This window comes from Acipenser ruthenus, chromosome 59, assembly GCF_902713425.1.
Source record: "Acipenser ruthenus chromosome 59, fAciRut3.2 maternal haplotype, whole genome shotgun sequence".
In the NCBI taxonomy this organism is placed as follows: domain Eukaryota; kingdom Metazoa; phylum Chordata; class Actinopteri; order Acipenseriformes; family Acipenseridae; genus Acipenser; species Acipenser ruthenus.
Window position 1 is genome coordinate 1,035,754 of NC_081247.1, and position 21,016 is coordinate 1,056,769.

At 45.0% G+C, this 21,016-nt stretch overlaps 1 protein-coding gene across 1 annotated transcript in view; it reads right to left on the bottom strand.

The window, feature by feature from the left end:
* LOC117410237 (Fc receptor-like protein 3) overlaps positions 1-21,016 on the bottom strand; it is a 59,346-nt gene that overhangs the window by 27,003 nt on the left and 11,327 nt on the right. The window contains exons 2-5 of the mRNA XM_059018347.1: positions 12,817-12,877; positions 12,621-12,662; positions 4,552-4,845; positions 886-1,173 (exon numbers count right to left, since the gene is read on the bottom strand). Coding sequence (XP_058874330.1) covers positions 886-1,173; positions 4,552-4,845; positions 12,621-12,662; positions 12,817-12,877 — 685 coding nt within the window. The remainder of the gene's footprint in view (positions 1-885; positions 1,174-4,551; positions 4,846-12,620; positions 12,663-12,816; positions 12,878-21,016) is intronic.

Sequence of the window (21,016 nt, forward strand, 5' to 3'; positions counted from 1 at the left end):
CTCACCAGACACAGTCAGTGTAACAGGATCACTGTGTTAATAAACTCACCAGACACAGTCAGTGTAACAGGATCACTGTGTTAATAAATTCACCAGACACAGTCAGTGTAACAGGATCACTGTGTTAATAAACTCACCAGACACAGTCAGTGTAACAGGATCACTGTGTTAATAAACTCACCAGACACAGTCAGTGTAACAGGATCGCTGTGTTAATAAACTCACCAGACACAGTCAGTGTAACAGGATCACTGTGTTAATAAACTCACCAGACACAGTCAGTGTAACAGGATCGCTGTGTTAATAAACTCACCAGACACAGTCAGTGTAACAGGATCACTGTGTTAATAAACTCACCAGACACAGTCAGTGTAACAGGATCGCTGTGTTAATAAACTCACCAGACACAGTCAGTGTAACAGGATCGCTGTGTTAATAAACTCACCAGACACAGTCAGTGTAACAGGATCACTGTGTTAATAAACTCACCAGACACAGTCAGTGTAACAGGATCACTGTGTTAATAAACTCACCAGACACAGTCAGTGTAACAGGATCGCTGTGTTAATAAACTCACCAGACACAGTCAGTGTAACAGGATCACTGTGTTAATAAACTCACCAGACACAGTCAGTGTAACAGGATCACTGTGTTAATAAACTCACCAGACACAGTCAGTGTAACAGAATCACTGTGTTGATAAACTCACCAGACACAGTCAGTGTAACAGGATCACTGTGTTAATAAACTCACCAGACACAGTCAGTGTAACAGGATCACTGTGTTAATAAACTCACCAGACACAGTCAGTGTAACAGGATCGCTGTGTTCATAAACTCACCAGACACAGTCAGTGTAACAGGATCGCTGTGTTAATAAACTCACCAGACACAGTCAGTGTAACAGGGTCACTGCGCTGAGAGGAACGTGGTCGATCTCCTCTTTGTGCCTCACACCAGTACTGTCCACTATAGGACTGATCAGCAAGCCTGATTGTGTATCTCTCATCAATAGCGTCTCCAATCTGCTGCACTGTGCCTCCCTCACTTTTCTTGTACCAGAGATATCGCCATCCAGTGAAACGCCCCTCAACCTCACAGCTCAGGGTGACAGTCTCTCCAGTGTACAGGTTTCTCCATTGAGGACTGCTGGTCAGCACAGCCTTTGGCAGCTCTGGGTAAATGAAGAAACAAGGCATGTTAGGAACATCCATCTCCAATACAAAGACAGAAATAAAACATTGCATTATTATTATTAATTTCTAAGCATACGCCCTTATCCAGGGTGACTTACAATTGTTACAAGATATCACATTTTTACATACAATTACATTATTCTTTTTTTTTTACTCAATATTATTAATATTTTTTACATACAATTAGTCATTTATACAGTTGGGTTTTTACTGGAACAGTCTAGGTAAAGTACCTTGCTCAAGGGTACAGCAGCAGTGTCCCCCACCTGGGATTGAACCCACAACCCTCCGGTCAAGAGTCCAGAGCCCTAACCACTACTCCACACTGCTGCCCAGGTTCCAGTACAATGGAAACACAGACTCTGATTCTCTCAAATGAAAGCAGCTCAATGTTACTGTCTCTCAGGGTCCAGTAAAGAGGGCACAGCTCTGTATTGTTGTAATTATACATTTTTACTGTCTGAGATTTGTATTCTTGGTTGATTATTCTGGTTGGTTGTCCGACAATAGCCCTATTCATGGGAAATATTAAATATATCTGGATGGTTCAGACAAGACCCCCTGGATCAGGTATGAAACACATACTGAAGGGATAATAACAACCTTTTGCAATGTGCACATAACACTGTACAATAGCAGGATATAATACAATACAATAGGCTAATGCAATAGGTCAGAGGTGCACAATTCTAGTCCTCCAGCTCTTGTCTATCTGAGAGACTGTGGGCAAGACTTTACCTGTGTAAAGCTAATGCTTTTTCATTTCAAAATGGCCTGTTTTCTATTTCACAAAACAGTAATTTCTGAAGAAGGAAAAAACTAACTTTGAAACGCTGAAATTTAACACTAGATATGCCGGAATTTCGAACTACCTAGAAGCACCAAACCGGTCATTTTAACCGGTAGCTTTTTAAACAGCTGTAATATGACAATGAAAGACAAACGATTGTATAAAACTCAAAAGTTGTGTTTATGAACATCAAATCAAACATTTGCATAGCAGAAACACCATATTTAAATAGAAAACAAAACATCAAATATTTTTCTTCAAAAGCAGCAGTACAAAACAAGAAAAACTTAAATAAAACATAAATAAATTAAACATTTCACTAGTGACTATTTTGTAACGGGTCTCGTACATACGGAGTTCTATAAACATTTTATTTGTTTGTAAAAATAACATCAAAGGGTCTTTTTTTTCAAAAAATAGTATCTAATGCACTACTTCAAAACATAAATAACTATAATACAATAAACTATTTATATAGCAGATTTATTTAGCCTGCATACCTGGCAGCTTTCTAACCTCTACAGTCCACACACAATACACGCTTCTACACTTTCCCTGAGCATTTACCGGATTATAGGCTACATTTGATAAATAAATATGTATTGAAATAACCGGTTAAAATGACTGGTTTGGGCTCTTCTAGGTAAACATGTTTATAATTGTCAATTTCTTGTGAATATGCAGCTCAAACGCCGTCACTATATCTAATGCATATATTTAGGAAAAGTCACAAACGGGCATGCGCATTACATTCCGGAACGCAGAGTCATTTAAATTTTTTTAACCCTGCTGTCATCTGAAATTACAAAATCTTCCCTAAATTTGTTCTTTAATTAATTTATGACAAAACAATATTTCCTGAGCATCATCCCGGCCTAGTTTTCTCAAAACCATAACATTGCGATCAACAATTGTATCTGTTTTTGAATCTGATTCCTTATTTCACTGGAGCTTTTTGGTCCATGCTATGTCCATTACTAAATGTTTCACTTAAAAAAAAAATAACAATAGCTTTTCAGATTTCCCTATAGGCTTTATTTATATATATATATATATATATATATATATATATATATATATATATATAATGACTCACTTACATGGTCTAGACCTTTGCATCTTTTGATCAGGATGCGGTTGGATGTGGTTGGATGTTTCCCTATTTTTTTTTTTTACCAATGTATACAATTCTCATAGCATTTGGTTCCTCAGTAATATATGCATGTCACTGTAATTAGCAAATGTGGTTGTCTCCCAATAACAGTGTTACACAGAGGTAGAGGGGAAGCTATAAAAAAAGTCAACAAGATATATTGTGAAAAGTGTTGAATTTAAATCAAGGGAAGTAATGTTAAAACTTTACAATGCATTAGTAAGACCTCATCTAGAATGTTGTTTTCAGTTCTGGTCACCTCGTTACAAAAAGGATATTGCTGCTCTAGAAAGGGTGCAAAGAAGAGCGACCAGAATTATCCCGGGTTTAAAAGGCACAGAGAATACACAGAGAATTGTGAGGATCTGGAACCAACTCCTCAGTAATGTTGTTGAAGCTGACACCCTGGGATCCTTCAAGAAGCTGCTTGATGAGATTCTGGGATCAATAAGCTACTAACAACCAAACGAGCAAGATGGGATGAATGGCCTCATCTTTGTTTGTAAACTTTCTTATGTTCTTATGTGCTGTAGTAATTTTCTTTTAGTACCACTACGAGAACACAGTTCATTCTGAACTGTTAAGAACATTTGTGTTAACTTGTGATTAGGCAGAGCCACATCTTTTTGCATTACTTCCAGAGGATGGACTTTTAATAGTAGTCAAGTGCTTAATGGCTCACTTCACCAACTTCTGCCATGTCCCAACAAATGCAAATGCATGACTACAGTCAAAGGATTCCATTCAAAATGAAGTGAAGCAAAATAAATAAATAAATAAATAAATAAATAAATAGAAAAACCTGCAAACAACATGCACTCCTCTCTCTTGATTACACAACCATAAAACCCTCAGGCCATAAAACCCTTGTTAAAATAGAAATCATATTTTTTTTGAGTGTTTGAACTTTCCAAAGTTATTGTATATGTAAGGTATAAACCACGACGGACCGTGCGGTTCCCATCATATATACCACACCTGGGGTGGTGATAAGGCCCGAGGCGTCAGCCAAGGGCCTTTAAACACACCACAAGTGGTATAAATCCATCCTTGGACTCGTTAATTATATAAGTTTTGTGTAACAAACTTTTGCCACAGAAAATACATGTGGAGCCATTCTCTCAACATGATTATTAATATAATGTTTTACTGTGCTTTTAACCCTGTTGGGTTTTTATTTGAAATATACCTGAATTAAATATTATTATTATTATTTATTTCTTAGCAGACGCCCTTATCCAGGGCGACTTACAGTCATAAACAAAAAAACATTTAATCTGTGGTTGAACCAGATGAAATCAATTAATTCACTTGTAACAGTCAACTTTTTATGAATACAAGACTTATTTAATCAAAACACTGTCTAAATCAATAGGGCCTGTATCGGAATGGTTGGGAATGTAAGAAACTCACCAGTTATGTTTAATTTCACAGGATCGCTGCGCTGAGAGTAGAGTGGCTGATCTCCTCTTTGTCCTCGACAGCAGTACTGGCCCTGGTCAGATACAGCGGCTGCAGTGATGGTGTAGCTGTCACCAGTTATACTGCGACCAGCAGTCTGGAGCACTGGAGTGTCCTCACTGTCTTTGTACCAGAGATATTTCCAGCCAGCAGAACCCCCCTCAACCCCACACCTCAGAGTGACTGTCTCCCCGGTGAATATCTCTGGGAATGGAGGCTCCAGGGTGAGTGTAGTCTGGGGCAGCTCTGTAGAAACAGAGAAGAACAATTAGGGACTGAAGAATTACTGTGTGACATTATTTTCATGGTTAGATCATTTAGAGGACCCTGATCACAATTAAGAGTCGCTTGGTTGGACGGAATTTTTGATTTCAACAAACAAAATCCTAAACAGATTTATTACCTTTCGTTTTTAACTAACTTAAACATATCTGAAATCAAAATGCCCCAAAAATGTGCTTTAATCATGTCAAATTTAGTTTTAACGCACCAAATTCATATATTTTTTTTGGCCTGGTGGCCATCTTGGATTTAAGTTAAGCCCTCTCCTGACTTTGAGCATTCATAACTATATATATATATATATATATATATATATATATATATATATATATATATATATATATATATAATGACTGGCTTTAATTTCCCCTCCTTGTTTTTAGTAAAACTGTTTGCATTTTATTGTATAGTTATTTAAACTGATTTATGTAAACCTAAGATCACTGTAATAAAGCTTTGTGAACTTTTATTCTGCCTCTGTCATTCTGTTGTCATTCCTGGTCACTTTGCCCCTATTCCAAACCTTTTTAATTTAGTTTAGTAGTGCCCCCCTAGTGGTGGTGTTAGGACTCATTGGGTGTCACTGGGTGGCTGCTACAGTACTTGTAAAATGCAACCTTTTAAGTTTACTCGGGCTGGAGTACAGAACAAGATAGCAGACTTCCTTACCCGCATTCCCAAGAGTGAGAAACTGGAGGTGGAAGGGAATGTGTGAGGGAGCTGTTAATCGCTACCCTCACTAAAACCATGAACGCTAACGATAGGTTGCGGATGCAACCCCGGTTCCCTGAAAGAGAAAATAACCATCAAGGTATGGGACATTGCCGTCAGGCAGTAGGGATTGGCTGAGCTTTATGTCAAAGCTGCCGATAGGCCTCCGCGCAAGCTGCCGTGTAAGCCCGCCCCCCTGGGAGCTTACTATACGCAGCGCGCGGAGAGTCACTTCCTCTTTTGCCCTTCAGGCCGTGAAGGCCTCCAGAGCGACCTCGCGGCTTGATGGTTATTTTCTCTTTCAGGGAACCGGGGTTGCATCCGCAACCTATCGTTCCCTTTCAAGTCGAAAATAACCATCAAGGTATGGGAACAGTGTACCCAAGCCGTGGCAAGGGAGGATTCTCGGCAGTAGGACAGACTTACGTCATAACGCAACTGCGTAGGCAGTACATCTACACATATGCGGAGCTGCGCCTCAGCGTCTATGCTCGCAATGACACCTGTCCCAAGGTGGAATAGTCACACCATATTGTCAACCACTCTAGACGTCCGCAACCTGAGGCGTCATAGAGTGCAACACAGATGCTCCAAATGACGGAGCAGAGGATTCCAGTACATTTAACCTGTAAAACCTCATGAAAGTATGCGGCGTAGCCCAACTGGCTGCCGCGCAAATATCAGACACCGGCACCCCTCGAAAGAGGGCCCAGGATGTCGCCATACCCCTGGTAGAATGCGCCTTCAACTGCCCTGGTGGTGGAAGGCCTGCAGATTCATACGCTAATTTAATAGTATCCACTATCCAGTGGGAAAGGCGCTGTTTAGACAGCGGCTGACCCAAAGATCTAGAACCATGGCATATGAACAACTGTTCTGTCTGCCTCACAGTCTTTGTACGGTCAATATAACACCTCAATGCCCTCACAGGGCAGAGCATGTGTAACCGCTCTTCCTCTGGGGAAGAAAAAGGAGGAGGATGGAACGCCATCAACTCGACTGACTGGTTCATGTGGAACGGGGATATAACCTTTGGTAAAAAGGCCGGATTAGGGCGCATGGAGACCTTAGAACCGTCTCCTGCAAAACGAGTACAAGAAGGATGCACTGAAAGTGCATGTAACTCGCTCACGCGTTTTGCTGATACCACAGCCAGCAAAAACGCAGTCTTAATAGATATGAGCTTCATATCCACGCTGTGGAGAGGATCAAACGGTGCCTTGGCAAGGGCTTCTAGCACCACATCAAGGCTCCACGACGGTAAACTGGTCGTTCTTGGAGGCCGCAAGCGTCTTGCGCCTTTCAGAAACTGAGATGCCAAAAAATGGCAACCAGGTGATAACCCGTCAATGCGTACATGGCAAGCCGAAATAGCGGCCAAATACACTTTAAGTGTAGAGGGTGACTTACCCTCATCTAACAGCTTCTGCAGAAACTGTAATATCACTGCCATAGGGCAGGAGACCGGGTCATGGCCCTCAGCCAGACACCAACTCTGAAATAATTGCCACTTATACGCATATTGCGACCGAGTAGAGGGCGCTCTCGCACTCTGAATAGTGGATATAACCGCCGTCGAAAGCCCTAAGGCTGACAGGCGCTCCCGCTCAGGGGCCAAGCCCATAGCTGCATGAGCTTGGGGTTCGGATGCCATAGCCCTCCTAGGGCTTGGGACAACAGGTCCGCTCGCAGAGGGAGCTCCCTCGGGCGACCGTGCAACAACTGCACTAGACTCGGGAACCATATGCTCCGAGGCCACCGAGGAGCGATCAGGATAACTGTCGCTTGCTCTACCCTGACCTTCTCCAAGAAGGCGGGGAGCATCGAAATCGGTGGAAATGCGTACAGGAGCCCTGGCGGCCATTCGTGAGCCAGTGCATCGACTCCTAGGGGGCTGTCGAGGTCCTTCACCGAGAACCATAGGGGACAGTGCGTGGTCTCTCGCGAAGCGAAGAGATCGACTTGCGCTGTGCCGAACCAGTCCCAAATGCTCTCTACCACCTGAGGGCGAAGACGCCATTCGCCCGCAAGAGGACCTCCTCTGGACAGGAGATCCGCTGCGTAATTGACTCTGCCCGGCAGATGAACTGCACGCAGAGAGGCTAAACGCGGTTGAGCCCAGAGCAACAGCCGCGTTACCATCCGGTGAAGACCGGGGGACCGCAATCCGCCCTGGCGATTGATATACGCCACTACTGTGGTGTTGTCTGACCGCACTAACACGTGCTTGTCTAGAAGCACTGGCAAGAAGTGCCGAAGGGGCGAGGTCCACTGCTCTGAGTTCCAGAGCGTTGATGTGGGCTGACCTCCAGGGTCCTGACCACACTCCACGGGTCCCTGTCCCGTTCCAGACTGCTCCCCAACCTTGGTTGGAAGCGTCGGTTGTGATAACTTCCCTTCGGAAGATGGGACCCAAGCGCACACCCTGGCGGATGTTCGACTGAACTCTCCACCAGCGTAATGCTTCCCAGCAGGTTCGGGATACCCTCAACCTGCAGTGCTTGTCTCTCCGCGGGTGCAACGCGAAGGCATTGAACCAGGCCTGCAGAGGTCTCTGGTGTAGTAAGCCCAAAGGAAGGGCTTGCGAGGCGGCAGCCATCAACCCCAGCATGCGCTGACAGAGCTCCATGCTGACTGTTTCTCTCAACCTGAATAGGGAGAGACACCGCTCTAATGAGGCAACTCTTTGTGTCGATAGGGTCGCTTCCATGGACACTGAGTCCAGATGCAGACCCAAAAACTCGGTCTGTTGGCTGGGCACGAGGCGGCTCTTGTCTGGATTGACCTTCAGACCTAGCAGCTGAAGATGGTCTGTAACCATAACTGTGTGCTGTGCCAGCTGCTCCTTTGACTGCGCGCAGACGAGCCAGTCGTCCAGATAGTTCAGCAGTCGAACGCCTTGAACCCGCAAGGGGGCTAAAATGGCGTCCATACACTTCGAAAAGGTTCGAGGAGCTAGAGACAGGCCGAATGGCAGGACACAAAACTCGTAGACCCTGCTCTGAAATGCGAAACGTAGGTACTTCCTGTGACCCGGACAGATGGGAACGTGAATGTATGCATCTGTGAGGTCTACGGTGGTAAACCAGTCGCCTTGCCGGACAGACTGGACAATGTGCCTGTGCGTAAGCATCTTGAACGACAACACCCGTAGGTATTTGTTCAGTAGTCGCAGATCTAAAATAGGGCGGAGCCCGCCGTCCTTCTTTGGCACAAGGAAGTATTTGGAGTAGAACCCCTGGTCGGTCAGAGCAGGGTCTACTAGTTGAATGGCACGCTTCTTGAGCAATGCCTGTATTTCTGCATTTAGAGCTGAGGACTGAACCGAGTCCTTCACTGCAGTTACCACCACTCCCCTGAAGGGGGGGGGTTTTAACCGGAATTGAAGGGTGTACCCGGTGAGTATAGTTTTGCGCACCCAGATGTCGTTGGTCCATTGTTGCCAGAACAGGAGCTGTGGAACAGTGTAGGGGTGGGTTAATGGCTGCCGGGGTTTCTCAGGGCTGCTTAGGCTGCGCTCGCTCACGAGGGGCCTGACCAGAGCCACGAGGGCGTGGTCTGCTACCTCCTCTGGGGCGCCACCCTCCGCGCTGCGGTCTTGCAAACGCGGGTTGGCTGCGTGCTGCAACCCCCAAAGGGGCGGTTTTACTGCCCTGTGGGTGCGCCTGCTGCTGCGGCGGCGCCCTGCACCATTGGCGCTCCTGCGGCCGCCTTGGCTGGAAAGGCTTGCTTGGCCACATCTTAGCCAACTGCTGCGACGCCTCACGCGCCTTGACGGAGCGTTGCAGCATCTCCTCCACCGCTGGGCCAAACGTGTGCCCCGGGGATATAGGAGCATCTAGCAACGAGGCCTTATCAGGCTCCTGTACCCTGGCCTGTGAGAGCCATAGCTGCCTCCTTGCCACTACAAGGGAAGCAATGCTCCTGCCCTGTGCTCGCGCATTCAGCTGAGCCAGCTTGACCAAAAGCTGTGCAACTGCACCCAGCTCGGTTCTGAGTCCGACGGATGGGGACTCAGGCAGGTCGCGAATCAGCGCCGCCTGGTAGACTGTCAGGAGGCTGGCCATGTTAGACAGTCTAACTGCCTCTGTAGCCGCGGCATAACCCTTTTTTAGGTGGGCCTCCGTAATCCTACACTGCCTGTTAGGGCAGGAAGGGTCCTTAGCCAGCCCCGAAAGTGTCGGCGTCTTTACTAGCGCGGCGAACGCGGCGCCCACTGGCGGAAACAACGCTAGCCCAGCTTCGCTCGCCCCGTGCATGGTGAAGGCCGAAGCCTTGCGAGAAGTCGCAGGGGCGGAGGCCGGTGCTCCCCAGGTGGACTGCACCTCCTTAATAAAATCCGGGAATGCCGGGAGCATCCTGGACTGAAGGGGCGGAGCCGATGGCAATTCAAATAGAGAGCGTCGTGTTGGCTCTGATGCAGGCCAGTCCACGCCTAGGTGACGGGCTGCCCTCTCCACCACTGACCAGATAGGGTCATTAGTATCCAGCACTTCAGGGTCGTCCTGCCCAGAGTGCTGGGATGCCACCTCAGGCTCTGTATCTTCGAAGAGCGGGTCTGCGTCAGATGCGTCCCTTGAGACAGCATCGGCGTCCCACTCTACTTCCTGGGGCACTGGTGGAGGAACCATCGGCTGACTAGCGCTGGGTCCGGTAACCATCTCTGGGGCCCGAGGCGCCACATTCGCTAGGGTCATGAGGAGGGATTGTTGTCCCATCATGAGCTCCATAAACTGCGACATCTTGGAGGTGAGCTCAGCCACCCCAGATGTGTCCTGATGCCGTCTACCCCTTCGAGGGGAGCGGGAGTGCCTTCTCCGGCGAGGCGATCGAGATCTGGATCGAGACTCCCGACGGGGGCGAGCCCCGCGAGAGGAGGGGCTGCGGGAACGTTCCCGAGCACGTCTAACTGGAGACCTCTGACCAGCTGTAAGCTGGGAAGATGGGCTCATAGGCTGAGACGTCGCCGGCAGCGACACGATAGATGATGGTGGGGCCGAGACGGTGTGGGACGAGCCCGAGGATGGGGAACGACCTCCAACCGCCTTCCTAGCTCTCTGGCGCAGGGTGCGTGTTTGAAACCCCGCACATAGCTGGCAGTATGCCCTGTCTGCCAGGGCAGATGCCGCATGGTCCGGCCCTAAGCATGCGACGCAGTCCTCGTGAGGGTCGCTGGCAGGCAACTTGGCCTGACAGGTCACGCAACGGTGGAACCCAGACATCGTAAAACGCCGAAGCGTCTAGTATTGACGTCAATCACGCAGAGACGTTAAAAGCCGAGGTGTGCGCGTCGAGCGCCGAAGCGCCGGGCACCAAGCGTCAAGCACCTGAAGTGCGTGCGTCGAGCGCGGCCGCGTCGAGCGCCGAGGCGTCGAGGGTGCGTGCGTCGAGCACCGAGCGCCGAAGCGTCGAGCACCGAGGTGCGTGCGTCGACGTCAAGGGTGCGCGCGTTGAGGCGTCGAGCGCCGAAGCGTCGGACACCGAGAGTCGAGCGTCGAGCGCCGAAGCGTCGAGCGCCGAGCGTCGAGGCGCGTGCGTCGAGCGTCGAGGGTGCGTGCGTCGAGGCGCCAAGCGCCGAGCACCGAGCGCCGAAGCGTCGAGCGCCCAGCACCGAGCGTCGAGCACCGAGCGTCGAGCACCGAGCGTCGAGCACCGAGGTGCGTCGAGGGTGCGTGCGCCGAGCGTCGAGCGCTGAGGCGCGTGCGTCGAGGGTGCGTGCGTCGAGGCGCCAAGCGCCGAGCACCGAGCGTCGAGCGCCGAAGCGTCGAGCGTCGAGCACCGAGCGTCGAGCACCGAGCACCAAGCGTTGATGGAACGTGCACCGAGCGTCGAGCACCGAGCGCCGAAGTGTCGAGCGTCGAGCACTGAGCCCCAAGTGCAGAAGCACTAAGCACCAAGCGCAGAAGCGCTGCACAAAGCGCCGAAGCGCTGCACCAAGCGCACAAGCGCTGACACCAAAAGCGCCGGAGCGCGAGCGCCGAAGCGCGAGTACCGAGCGTGGAACGCTAGCACAGACGCCTAAGCGTCAGCTGACCCGCCAAGCGGAGACGCTAAGTGCTGGTACAGTGTCTGATGCTGTGCAATACCTACCTGAAGGTGCTGGGGATTTTGCACGTTGGTGGTTGTCTTCCTCTGTATAGTGAAGGGAAAATCTTTTTTTTTTTTTTTTTTTATGTGGACGCTGCAGAAGGAAAGGGAGTTTAGTGCAATACCACGTGGCGGGAACGCGCCGCGGGGGGGAACACTGCAGAGCAGACTACCCGCACACACACACGGTTTAGCCTAAGCTAGACCGAGGATGCAATTGCGCGTGGCCAAGGCCAACGCAACACGCGTCCGACACACAATGTACAATATATACAAATATATATATACACAATAAATATAATATATATATAAAATATATATATACAAAAAACCCACACAATAATAATAAAAGGAACAGAGGAAAGACGGGGAGACCACGAAGAACGCGATGCCGAAGCAAAGCGAAAAGGAATATATAATGTTAAACAAAATATATCCTAAATAATAATACAAATACACAATAATAAACAATAATAACTCCGGAGAGTATAACTGAAATAAACTCGGAGAAGGGGATAAACCAGCTTCTCAAGCCTAAGCTTAGTGAGTACAATCAGTTAAATAGCTCTAAGTCCTACCGCTACTGATGCTGAAGGCAAAAGAGGAAGTGACTCTCCGCGCGCTGCGTATAGTAAGCTCCCAGGGGGGCGGGCTTACACGGCAGCTTGCGCGGAGGCCTATCGGCAGCTTTGACATAAAGCTCAGCCAATCCCTACTGCCTGACGGCAATGTCCCATACCTCGATGGTTATTTTCGACTTGAAAGGGAACATTGCCGTTTCATCATGGTCTACCAGGAATTGCACTGTTTAAAAGGGATTGGACGGTAGCTACAGGACTGAAAGAGGCACTAATGCTCTACTTCTACTTTTAATATTTAAATGCACATTAAAACCATATATAACATACTGTGACCAAAACCTTATAAAACAGTGTACTTACCGGTAGGAGAGGTAACATGAGTTGGAGTTGTTGCCAGGAGACCTATGAAAATAAAAAAGAGTTAGAGGAATCTTGGTGAACACAGCAAAATGCAAATATTCTTTTAGTGAAAGTGTGCGCACTTTTATTAGAAGAATATCGCAGGAGGGTTTGTGTTTCAAATACAAACTACAAAGAAAAAACAAAAAAAGCATACCTTTTAAATTTGGCCTTGATTTGTTTGTTAGAGACTTGTTTGAGCCGCAGCGTGGAATGCGCTGAGCATGCACAGGCACAGGCAGTTATACTGGAGCTCATGAGAGTGAGCTCACTGCTCCCAATACGTGGGGGAGGGAGGGAATAAAGTTTAGTACTAGTGTAAGAGAACTATGTTAGAAATAATATTAATACGCTTTGAAGAAAAGAAGTGGAATGAAATGGTCATTCAAATGTATTTTATATAGTTTCATGTAAAGTATGGACAATATGTGTTTAGCAAATATTTGTAAATAGTTATACATGTGTGTACTTCTCACTTCGGTGAGCTTAGGGGGAGGGGCTGAAGATAGCCAGCTATATATAAACTCAGCAAGGAAATAGGGGAGGAAGTTTTTTGTGGTGTTGCTTTACCAGAGGCTAGAGGCAATGTAATCCTATGTTGAAGCCTATTAGGACTCTGTTATCGTGCTGCATATTCGTCATTTCTGTTAATAGTTCTATTTATTTTCTCACATTTATCCTTTTTGTTATTTTGTGCTGTTAATAATAAGCGTTCAGTTCTTGCACCGTCCGTCTTTCTGTCTTCCATTACAGCAACTGTTGTGCAACCTCACAGAACGTCATATCAGATTGAATGGTTCTTAAACATGAAGCTGAGAGAAAGCTCTCATTGTATACTCTGCATTCGCGTAGGGCATGAGAGTTCAAGGTAGGGTGACATTAACCACAAAAATAACTTTTCTAAGAGCAGAGTGCAACTGTTGAACATGCATATGAAAACTACACAAAAAGATGTGTGTATCAAAATGAAAGGTGACTTGAGATTTTGGGGTAAAAAAACAAAATGTGTCAAAGTTGTAATTTCTATACTAAAAATCTATAATCTGCTCTTTTACCCCGATATGTAAATCATTTCTAATCTTGCTGATATCCAATAAGCTGCTGCTATTAATGGAACTATCCTTGTGTTGTGTCTGTGATGGTGAACCTATTTTAAAGACCTTGATCTCCTTGAACCTAAATACTATTTAAATTGGAGACTACTTGACTGTCCAAAGCTAAATTGAATATGTGAAAAAGATGGTTGATATGAGGTTAAAACAATATGGCAGGGAAATGGTTAACTTCCAATGGATACCCGCTTTATTGGAACTTTACTGAGAGCAGTGTACCAACTGTAAATCATTAAAGAATGTAACTCAGACAAAACCAACATCTGTTAATTAAGTGTATTTTGTCTTTCAAGTAGTAAAAAGACAAAAAAAGTCATAATTTAATATTTAAGCATCTGTGGTATTTAGATCTGCCAATGTTTTCATCAGTTGAATCGACCCAGTCTGAAAGCTAGTGATTTCTATCATGAATGTGGTAGACGTTGAAACAATGTGGCACTGAAACATTAAGACAATAAGGGCCATATTTTCCAGTTTTCCAGAAACACATAAAGTCACATGACCTCAAAATGGCAGCCAAATTGGGTTAAATCAATGTCACGGTCAGATAAGAACATAAGAAAGTTTACAATCGAGAGGACGCCATTCAGCCCATCTTGCTCGTTTGGTTGTTAGTAGCTTATTGAACCCAGAATCTCATCATGCAGCTTCTTGAAGGATCCCAGGGTGTCAGCTTCAACAACATTACTGGGGAGTTGGTTCCAGACCCTCACAATTCTCTATGTAAAAAAGTGCCTCCTATTTTCTGTTCTGAATGCCCCTTTATCTAATCTCCAAGACTGGTCCTTGTTTCTTTTATCTTTTATTCCCTTCTTCAATATCAGTATCTCCCATATGATATTTATAATGCACATTTATAATGCACATTTTTACTGTACACTTTTCTCTATTAAATGTCATTTGCCATGTGTCTGCCCAGTTCTGAATGCTGTCTAGATCATTTTGAATGACCTTTGCTGCTGCAACAGTGTTTGCCACTCCTCCTATTTTTGTGTCGTCTGCAAATTTAACAAGTTTGCTTACTATACCAGAATCTAAATCATTAATGTAGATTAGGAATAGCAGAGAACCTAATACTGATCCCTGTGGTACACCACTGGTTACCTCGCTCCATTTTGAGGTTTCTCCTCTAATCAGTACTTTGTTTTCTACATGTTAACCACTCCCTAATCCATGTGCATGAATCCCCTTGAATCCCTACTGCGTTCAGTTTGAGAATTAATCTTTTATGCTAGACTTAGCGGTTAGCGGTTTGTAAATAACTTCTTTCATTTCTTTGAGTATTATTGGGAGGATCTCATCTGGCCCGGGGGATTTGTTTATTTTAAGAGCTCCTAGAACAGCTGATTGCTTTCAGCTGCTGCTCCACACAGACAGGTAATCGTCCCCAGCGGAGCGCCACAGTAGTTAAACAATTAATTAAATCAATTTACAACAAATAACGCAAAAATATACAATAAAACTACATATTTCCCATGTGTAGGGCTTCCGCCCTGCCATACCCCCCTAGTTTACTCAACCCAATTAAAGGGATAATTAGGGTCAGCTGTTTGAGTACTTTGGTTAACAACCAGGCCTGATTTGGGCCAGCCCTGCCCAATATAAATCTGAGTAACTTTGGCCCTTACCATCAGAGTGAAGTTGTCAGCACACAGGTTCTAGAGGCACATCATGCCACGAACAAAAGAAATTCCTGAAGACCTCCGCAAAAAGGTTGTTGATGCATATCAGTCTGGAAAGGGTTACAAAGCCATTTCTAAGGCTCTGGGGTTCCACCGAACTACAGTCAGAGCCATATTGTCCAAATGGAGAAAGTTTGGGACAGTAGTGAATCTTCCCAGGAGTGGCTGTCCTGCCGAAATCTCTCCAAGAGCAAGGCGTAAAATCGTCCAGGAAGTCACAAAGAACCCTAGAACAACATCCAGGGATCTGCAGGCCTCTCTCGCCTCGGCTAAGGTCAGTGTTCATGACTCCACCATCAGAAAGACACTGGGCAAAAATGGGATTCATGGCAGAGTAGCAAGGCAGAAACCATTGCTCATTAAGAAGAACATGAATGCTCGTCTCAAGTTTGCCAAAAAGCACCTGGATGATCCTCAAGCGTTCTGGAACAATGTTCTATGGACAGATGAGTCAAAAGTGGAACTTTTTGGCCGACATGGGCCCCGTTATGTCTGGAGAAAACCAAACACTGCATTCCACAGTAAGAACCTCATACCAACGGTCAAGCATGGTGGTGGTAGTGTCATGGTTTGGGGATGCTTTGCTGCATCAGGACCTGGACGCCTTGCCATCATTGAAGGAACCATGAATTCTGCTCTGTATCAGAGAATTCTACAGGAGAATGTCAGGCCATCCGTCCGTGAGCTGAAGCTGAAGCGCAGCTGGGTCATGCAGCAAGACAATGATCCGAAACACACAAGCAAGTCTACATCTTAATGGTTGAAGAACAAGAAATTAAAAGTTTTGGAATGGCCTAGCCAAAGTCCAGACCTAAACCCCATTGAGATGTTGTGGCAGGACCTGAAACGAGCAGTTCATGCTCGAAAACCCACAAATGACACAGAGTTGAAGCAGTTCTGTATGGAGGAGTGGGCCAAAATTCCTCCACGGCGCTGTGAGAGACTAATCAATAACTACAGGAAGCGTTTTGTTGCAGTTATTGCTGCTGGCGTAACCAAGGTGGCGTAACCAGTTATTGAGTCTGAGGGGGCGATTTGAATTGAATTTGAATTGGGTGTTGCATAACTTTCTTTAATAAATAAATGAAATACGTATCAAATTTTTGTGTTATTTGCTCACTCGGTCCCTTTTATCTAATATTAGGTTTTGTTTGAAGATCTGATAAAATTCAGTGTCAGAAATGCAAAAATGCAGAAAATCAGACAGGGGGCAAATACTTTTTCACAGCACTGTATATATATATATATATATATATATATATATATATATATATATATATATATATATATATATATATATATAATACAACCCTAATATTATTATAATTGATATTTTATATTGATATGTTGTTTTGGGTTGAATTATTTTACAGAAGTCAGTTCAGCACTTACTGGGGGCCTCTGAAAGGGCAGCACAAACATGTAGCAAGCATTGCACAGAAAAGATTGTTAGCACACAGTATTAAATGATTGATTTCTTCAGGTCAGTTCCAGTAACAAAGTATGGCTGTCCTGGCTCTGGACCCACAGCCATTTCCTAGCTAACCCTCTCCAGCAATGCGCATGCTCTCCCTGCTGCTGACAGCTCACATTAACCACGCTTTATAAAGAGGAAGAGGCTAGGAATCTGACACCATTGAATCAACCTCTAGTGTAGAAGCCTCAATGAAAACCACCAGGAGTACAACCTCACACAGCAGAGAGAACACAAGTAGTGCAGGGGTTGCATGGTGGTGTGTGCGTGCAGGGGTTGCATGGTGGTGTGTGCGTGTAGGGGTTGCATGGTGGTGTGTGTGTGCATGTAGGGGTTGCATGGTGGTGTGTGTGTGCGTGTAGGGGTTGCATGGTGTGTGTGTGCATGTAGGGGTTGCCTTGTGGTGTGTGCAGGGATGGCATGGTGGTGTGTGCGTGTAGGGGTTGCATGGTGGTGTGTGTGTGCAGAGGTTGCACGGTGGTGTGTGCGTGCAGGGGTTGCATGGTGGTGTGTGCGTGCAGGGGTTGCATGGTGGTGTGTGCGTGCAGGGCTTGCATGGTGGTGTGTGCGTGGAGGGGTTGCGTGTTGTGTGTGGAGGTGAATCGGGGTACAGGTTTGGCACGAATGACGGGTGGGGTGGGGGCAGACCGGGAGGATTTGGGAAGACGAGAGTGTGAGAGAAGGTTGTGTTCGGGGGAGATAGAGAGATAGTGAGGGTAGGGTAAAAGAAAAACTACTACAATCATTTATTTTCACTTTTGACTCCCAGTCCCCTTTCCCTCACTTGATTTTATTTTGTGATTATTTGATTATTGTAAAAATAAATTGCCTTCACCTACTCACGGCTGCAGTCTCATTTCTGTCCCAAAAAGACCACGAAACTTGCTACAATATATTGATGGACATTACATAAGAAAATGAAATGTCCTTTTTTGGAATACCATGTTCCTTCTCAAAAATGTGTTTTAATATTAGCCTTTAAAAAAGGAAAACAACTGAATTTCCATGTATCTATTTCAGTGCAGTGTAGTTTCTTCATTGTAATAAAGAAATACGTTTTTTAACATTTACATTTTATTTCTGTTTCTTCATAAAAAATAATGTTTTCTGGATATGCCTGTACTAAGGGTTACTCTTAAATGAATTCACGATCCAGTTTATGGTAAACTGTGCATTCATGACTTAGAAACTCAGCTGTCAGCTGAGCAGAATATGCAGGCCCTCCGAGAGGGCGGAGAGGACGGAGAGGACAGGGATCTTTCGAGGTATGACACAGGCCCGGTTTTTGGGATGGAACCGCATAACAGTCTCGCGTTTTGATTGGTCCATGTCTGTCACATGAATACGTCGTCACACGAGTGGAAAAGCGTGCAGGCATTTTTAACATTGTGATCAGATAGAGAGAATGATCTGCTTTCCACAACCTTACCATTAAAATATAATGTGGTATTACACTGTACTGATATTACAAACTATGAGGAATTACTTTATATAAATTATCATGTTATGCACGAATGTAAGAATTGGCTTTCTGTGGTGGTGTACTTTTTTCTTTCAAGTAGCATATATCTATAATCGTTTTTGCGATATATTTTAATATAAAACATATACGCTATTGCAGTTTTGTTACAGGATACATTAGTTTATCTCTAATGTAATCACAATTTTACATATAGACTGCCCCTGTTTTCTTACGTCCCAAATTCTGGGCCGCTTTGCTTTTCAGATAATGTCCCAAATTCTGGGCCGCTTTGGTTTTTAGATAACGTCCCAAATTCTGGGCCGTCTTGGTTTTTAGATAACGTCCCAAATTCTGGGCCGTTTTGGTTTTTAGATAACGTCCCAAATTCTGGGCAGCCTTGGTTTTTAGATAACATCCCTAATTATGGGCCGCTTTGCATTTCCGAATTCAGCCCAGTTTTGGGGAATCAGCTGACAGCCGAGTTTCTAAGTCATGCATGCACAGTTTACCATAAACTGGATCGTGAATTCATTTGAGAGTAACCCTTAGTACATTAATCAAAGTTCATGTATTTTTTACTCTCCCCAGAAATCTTTTTTTTTTTTTTAATGAAAAAAACAAAAATGTAGATGTTAAAAAACGTATTTCTTATTACATGAAGAAACTACATTGCACTGAAATAGATACATGAAAATTAATTAAAAAATAATTTTCCTTTATTAAAGGCTAATATTAAAACACATTTTTGGGAAGGAACATGGTATTCCGAAAAAAGGACATCTCGTTTTCTTATGTAACGTCCATCAATATATTGTAGTGTTTCAGGTTCTTTTTGGACAGAAATGAGACTGCAACTGTGAGTAGATGAAGGCCGTTTATTTTGACAATAATTAAATAATCACAAAATAAAATCATAAAGTGAGGGAAAGGAGACTGGGAGTCAAAAGTGAAAATAAATGATTGTAGTAATTTTTCTTTTACCCTACCCGCCCTGTCAAAAATGTCCAAAAACTACCCTTTTCGGGGTCATATCTCCATGACCCTGGGGCCTAGAAACCGGGTTGAACTTCCTATGGTCATGTCTGGGGGCCCTCTTTCACAGGGAGCCACCCGTTTTCAAATGCTACATTTTCAACAAATTTTCACATTTTCAGCATGATGGCATGTCAAGGTTGCATTTCCAATAGCTTTTGAGCTCCAGGTTGGCAAAAAAAGTCTAAACTGGTGTCCTTTCTAGCTGGGGACACGTCACTTGGAGGGATCGACAGGGGCCCCGAGGTGGACCTCCATACCGATTTTCAAGTCTTGGGGACCCCTGGAACCCGAGATACAGCACCCTGAAAAATGTCTATGGGAAATCCCATTATAAAACCCCTTTGGGGCAACGGCCACCATCTGGCGGTGGGGTGGCGTTTGAACCCGTGGCTGATGTCTTGCTTTAGCTAAGACTCTTGTGCACGCAAAGAATGTCCTGAGTTTGTTGGCCCAGGGGTCGTGGAGATACGGGTACGATAAGAGACCACCCCCTTCCCTATGGCAAATCCCATTATAAAAACACCATCGGGGTAAGGCTCAGCTAATGGCGGTGGTGGGTCTTACGAACTCGAAGGAACCCATTTTCTTTAGCTAAGATTGTTGTGCATCTAAAAAGAGTACAGAAGCACCAATTTAAGTCCATTCCAAGTGTTTTGTGATCACAGTATCAGCCTGAGTGTATCGGAGCACAGTTTTGCACCAAAAGCGAGGGGAGGCGAAAAAAAGCACTATATACCCTATTCTTTAAGATATCACTTTGCACTGCAAATTTGAGGAACGCAACCACTTAGCAACTTGCAAATTGGTACTGCAATTTAAAGGCCTGTAGTGTCAGACTGGTAGTGCCTAACTGATTAAAGAATTAAGCTTACTGTTTGTTGTTCTGTCTTAAACCAGCAGTTTGTCACCCAGATTTATTAATTAAACGAGGGGGTGGTCATCAGATTATTCTCCATTTTATTGTAACTGAGGTACCGTTCAGTTGATCGAAAATTGTAAAGGGGTACTCGAGCTGAAACCTCCAGATAGAAGGGGTACAGTTTCAAAAAAAGGTTGAAAACCCCTGACCTACAGTATAAATGATCAGGAATAGATAAGGGAAATGCTGACTAATACAATACAATAGGATTTATTTGAAGTTGTTGAAGGGCACTGGTCTCTTAAACCCAGAAGTTCTGATAAACCCCTATGCCTCACTATATATTGATGGACATTACAGAAGCAAATTAGATGACCTTTTTTTTTTTTTTTTTGGTATACCATGTTCCTAAATGTTTTCTGAGGAGAGTAAAAAATACATTAACTTTGATTCATGTACTCTTAAATGAATTAACGGTCCAGTTTATGGTAAACTGTGCATGCATGACTTAGAAACTCGGCTGTCAGCTAAGCAGAATATCTCAAAAACTGGCCTGAATTCGAAAATGCAGAATTCGGAACGTTATCTGAAAACCAGAGCAGCCCAGAAATTGGGATGTTATCAAAGCGGTCCAGAATTTGGGACGTTATCTAAAAACCAAAGCGGCCCAGAATTTGGGACGTTATCTAAAAACCAAAGCGGCCCAGAATTTGGGATGTTATCTGCAAACCAA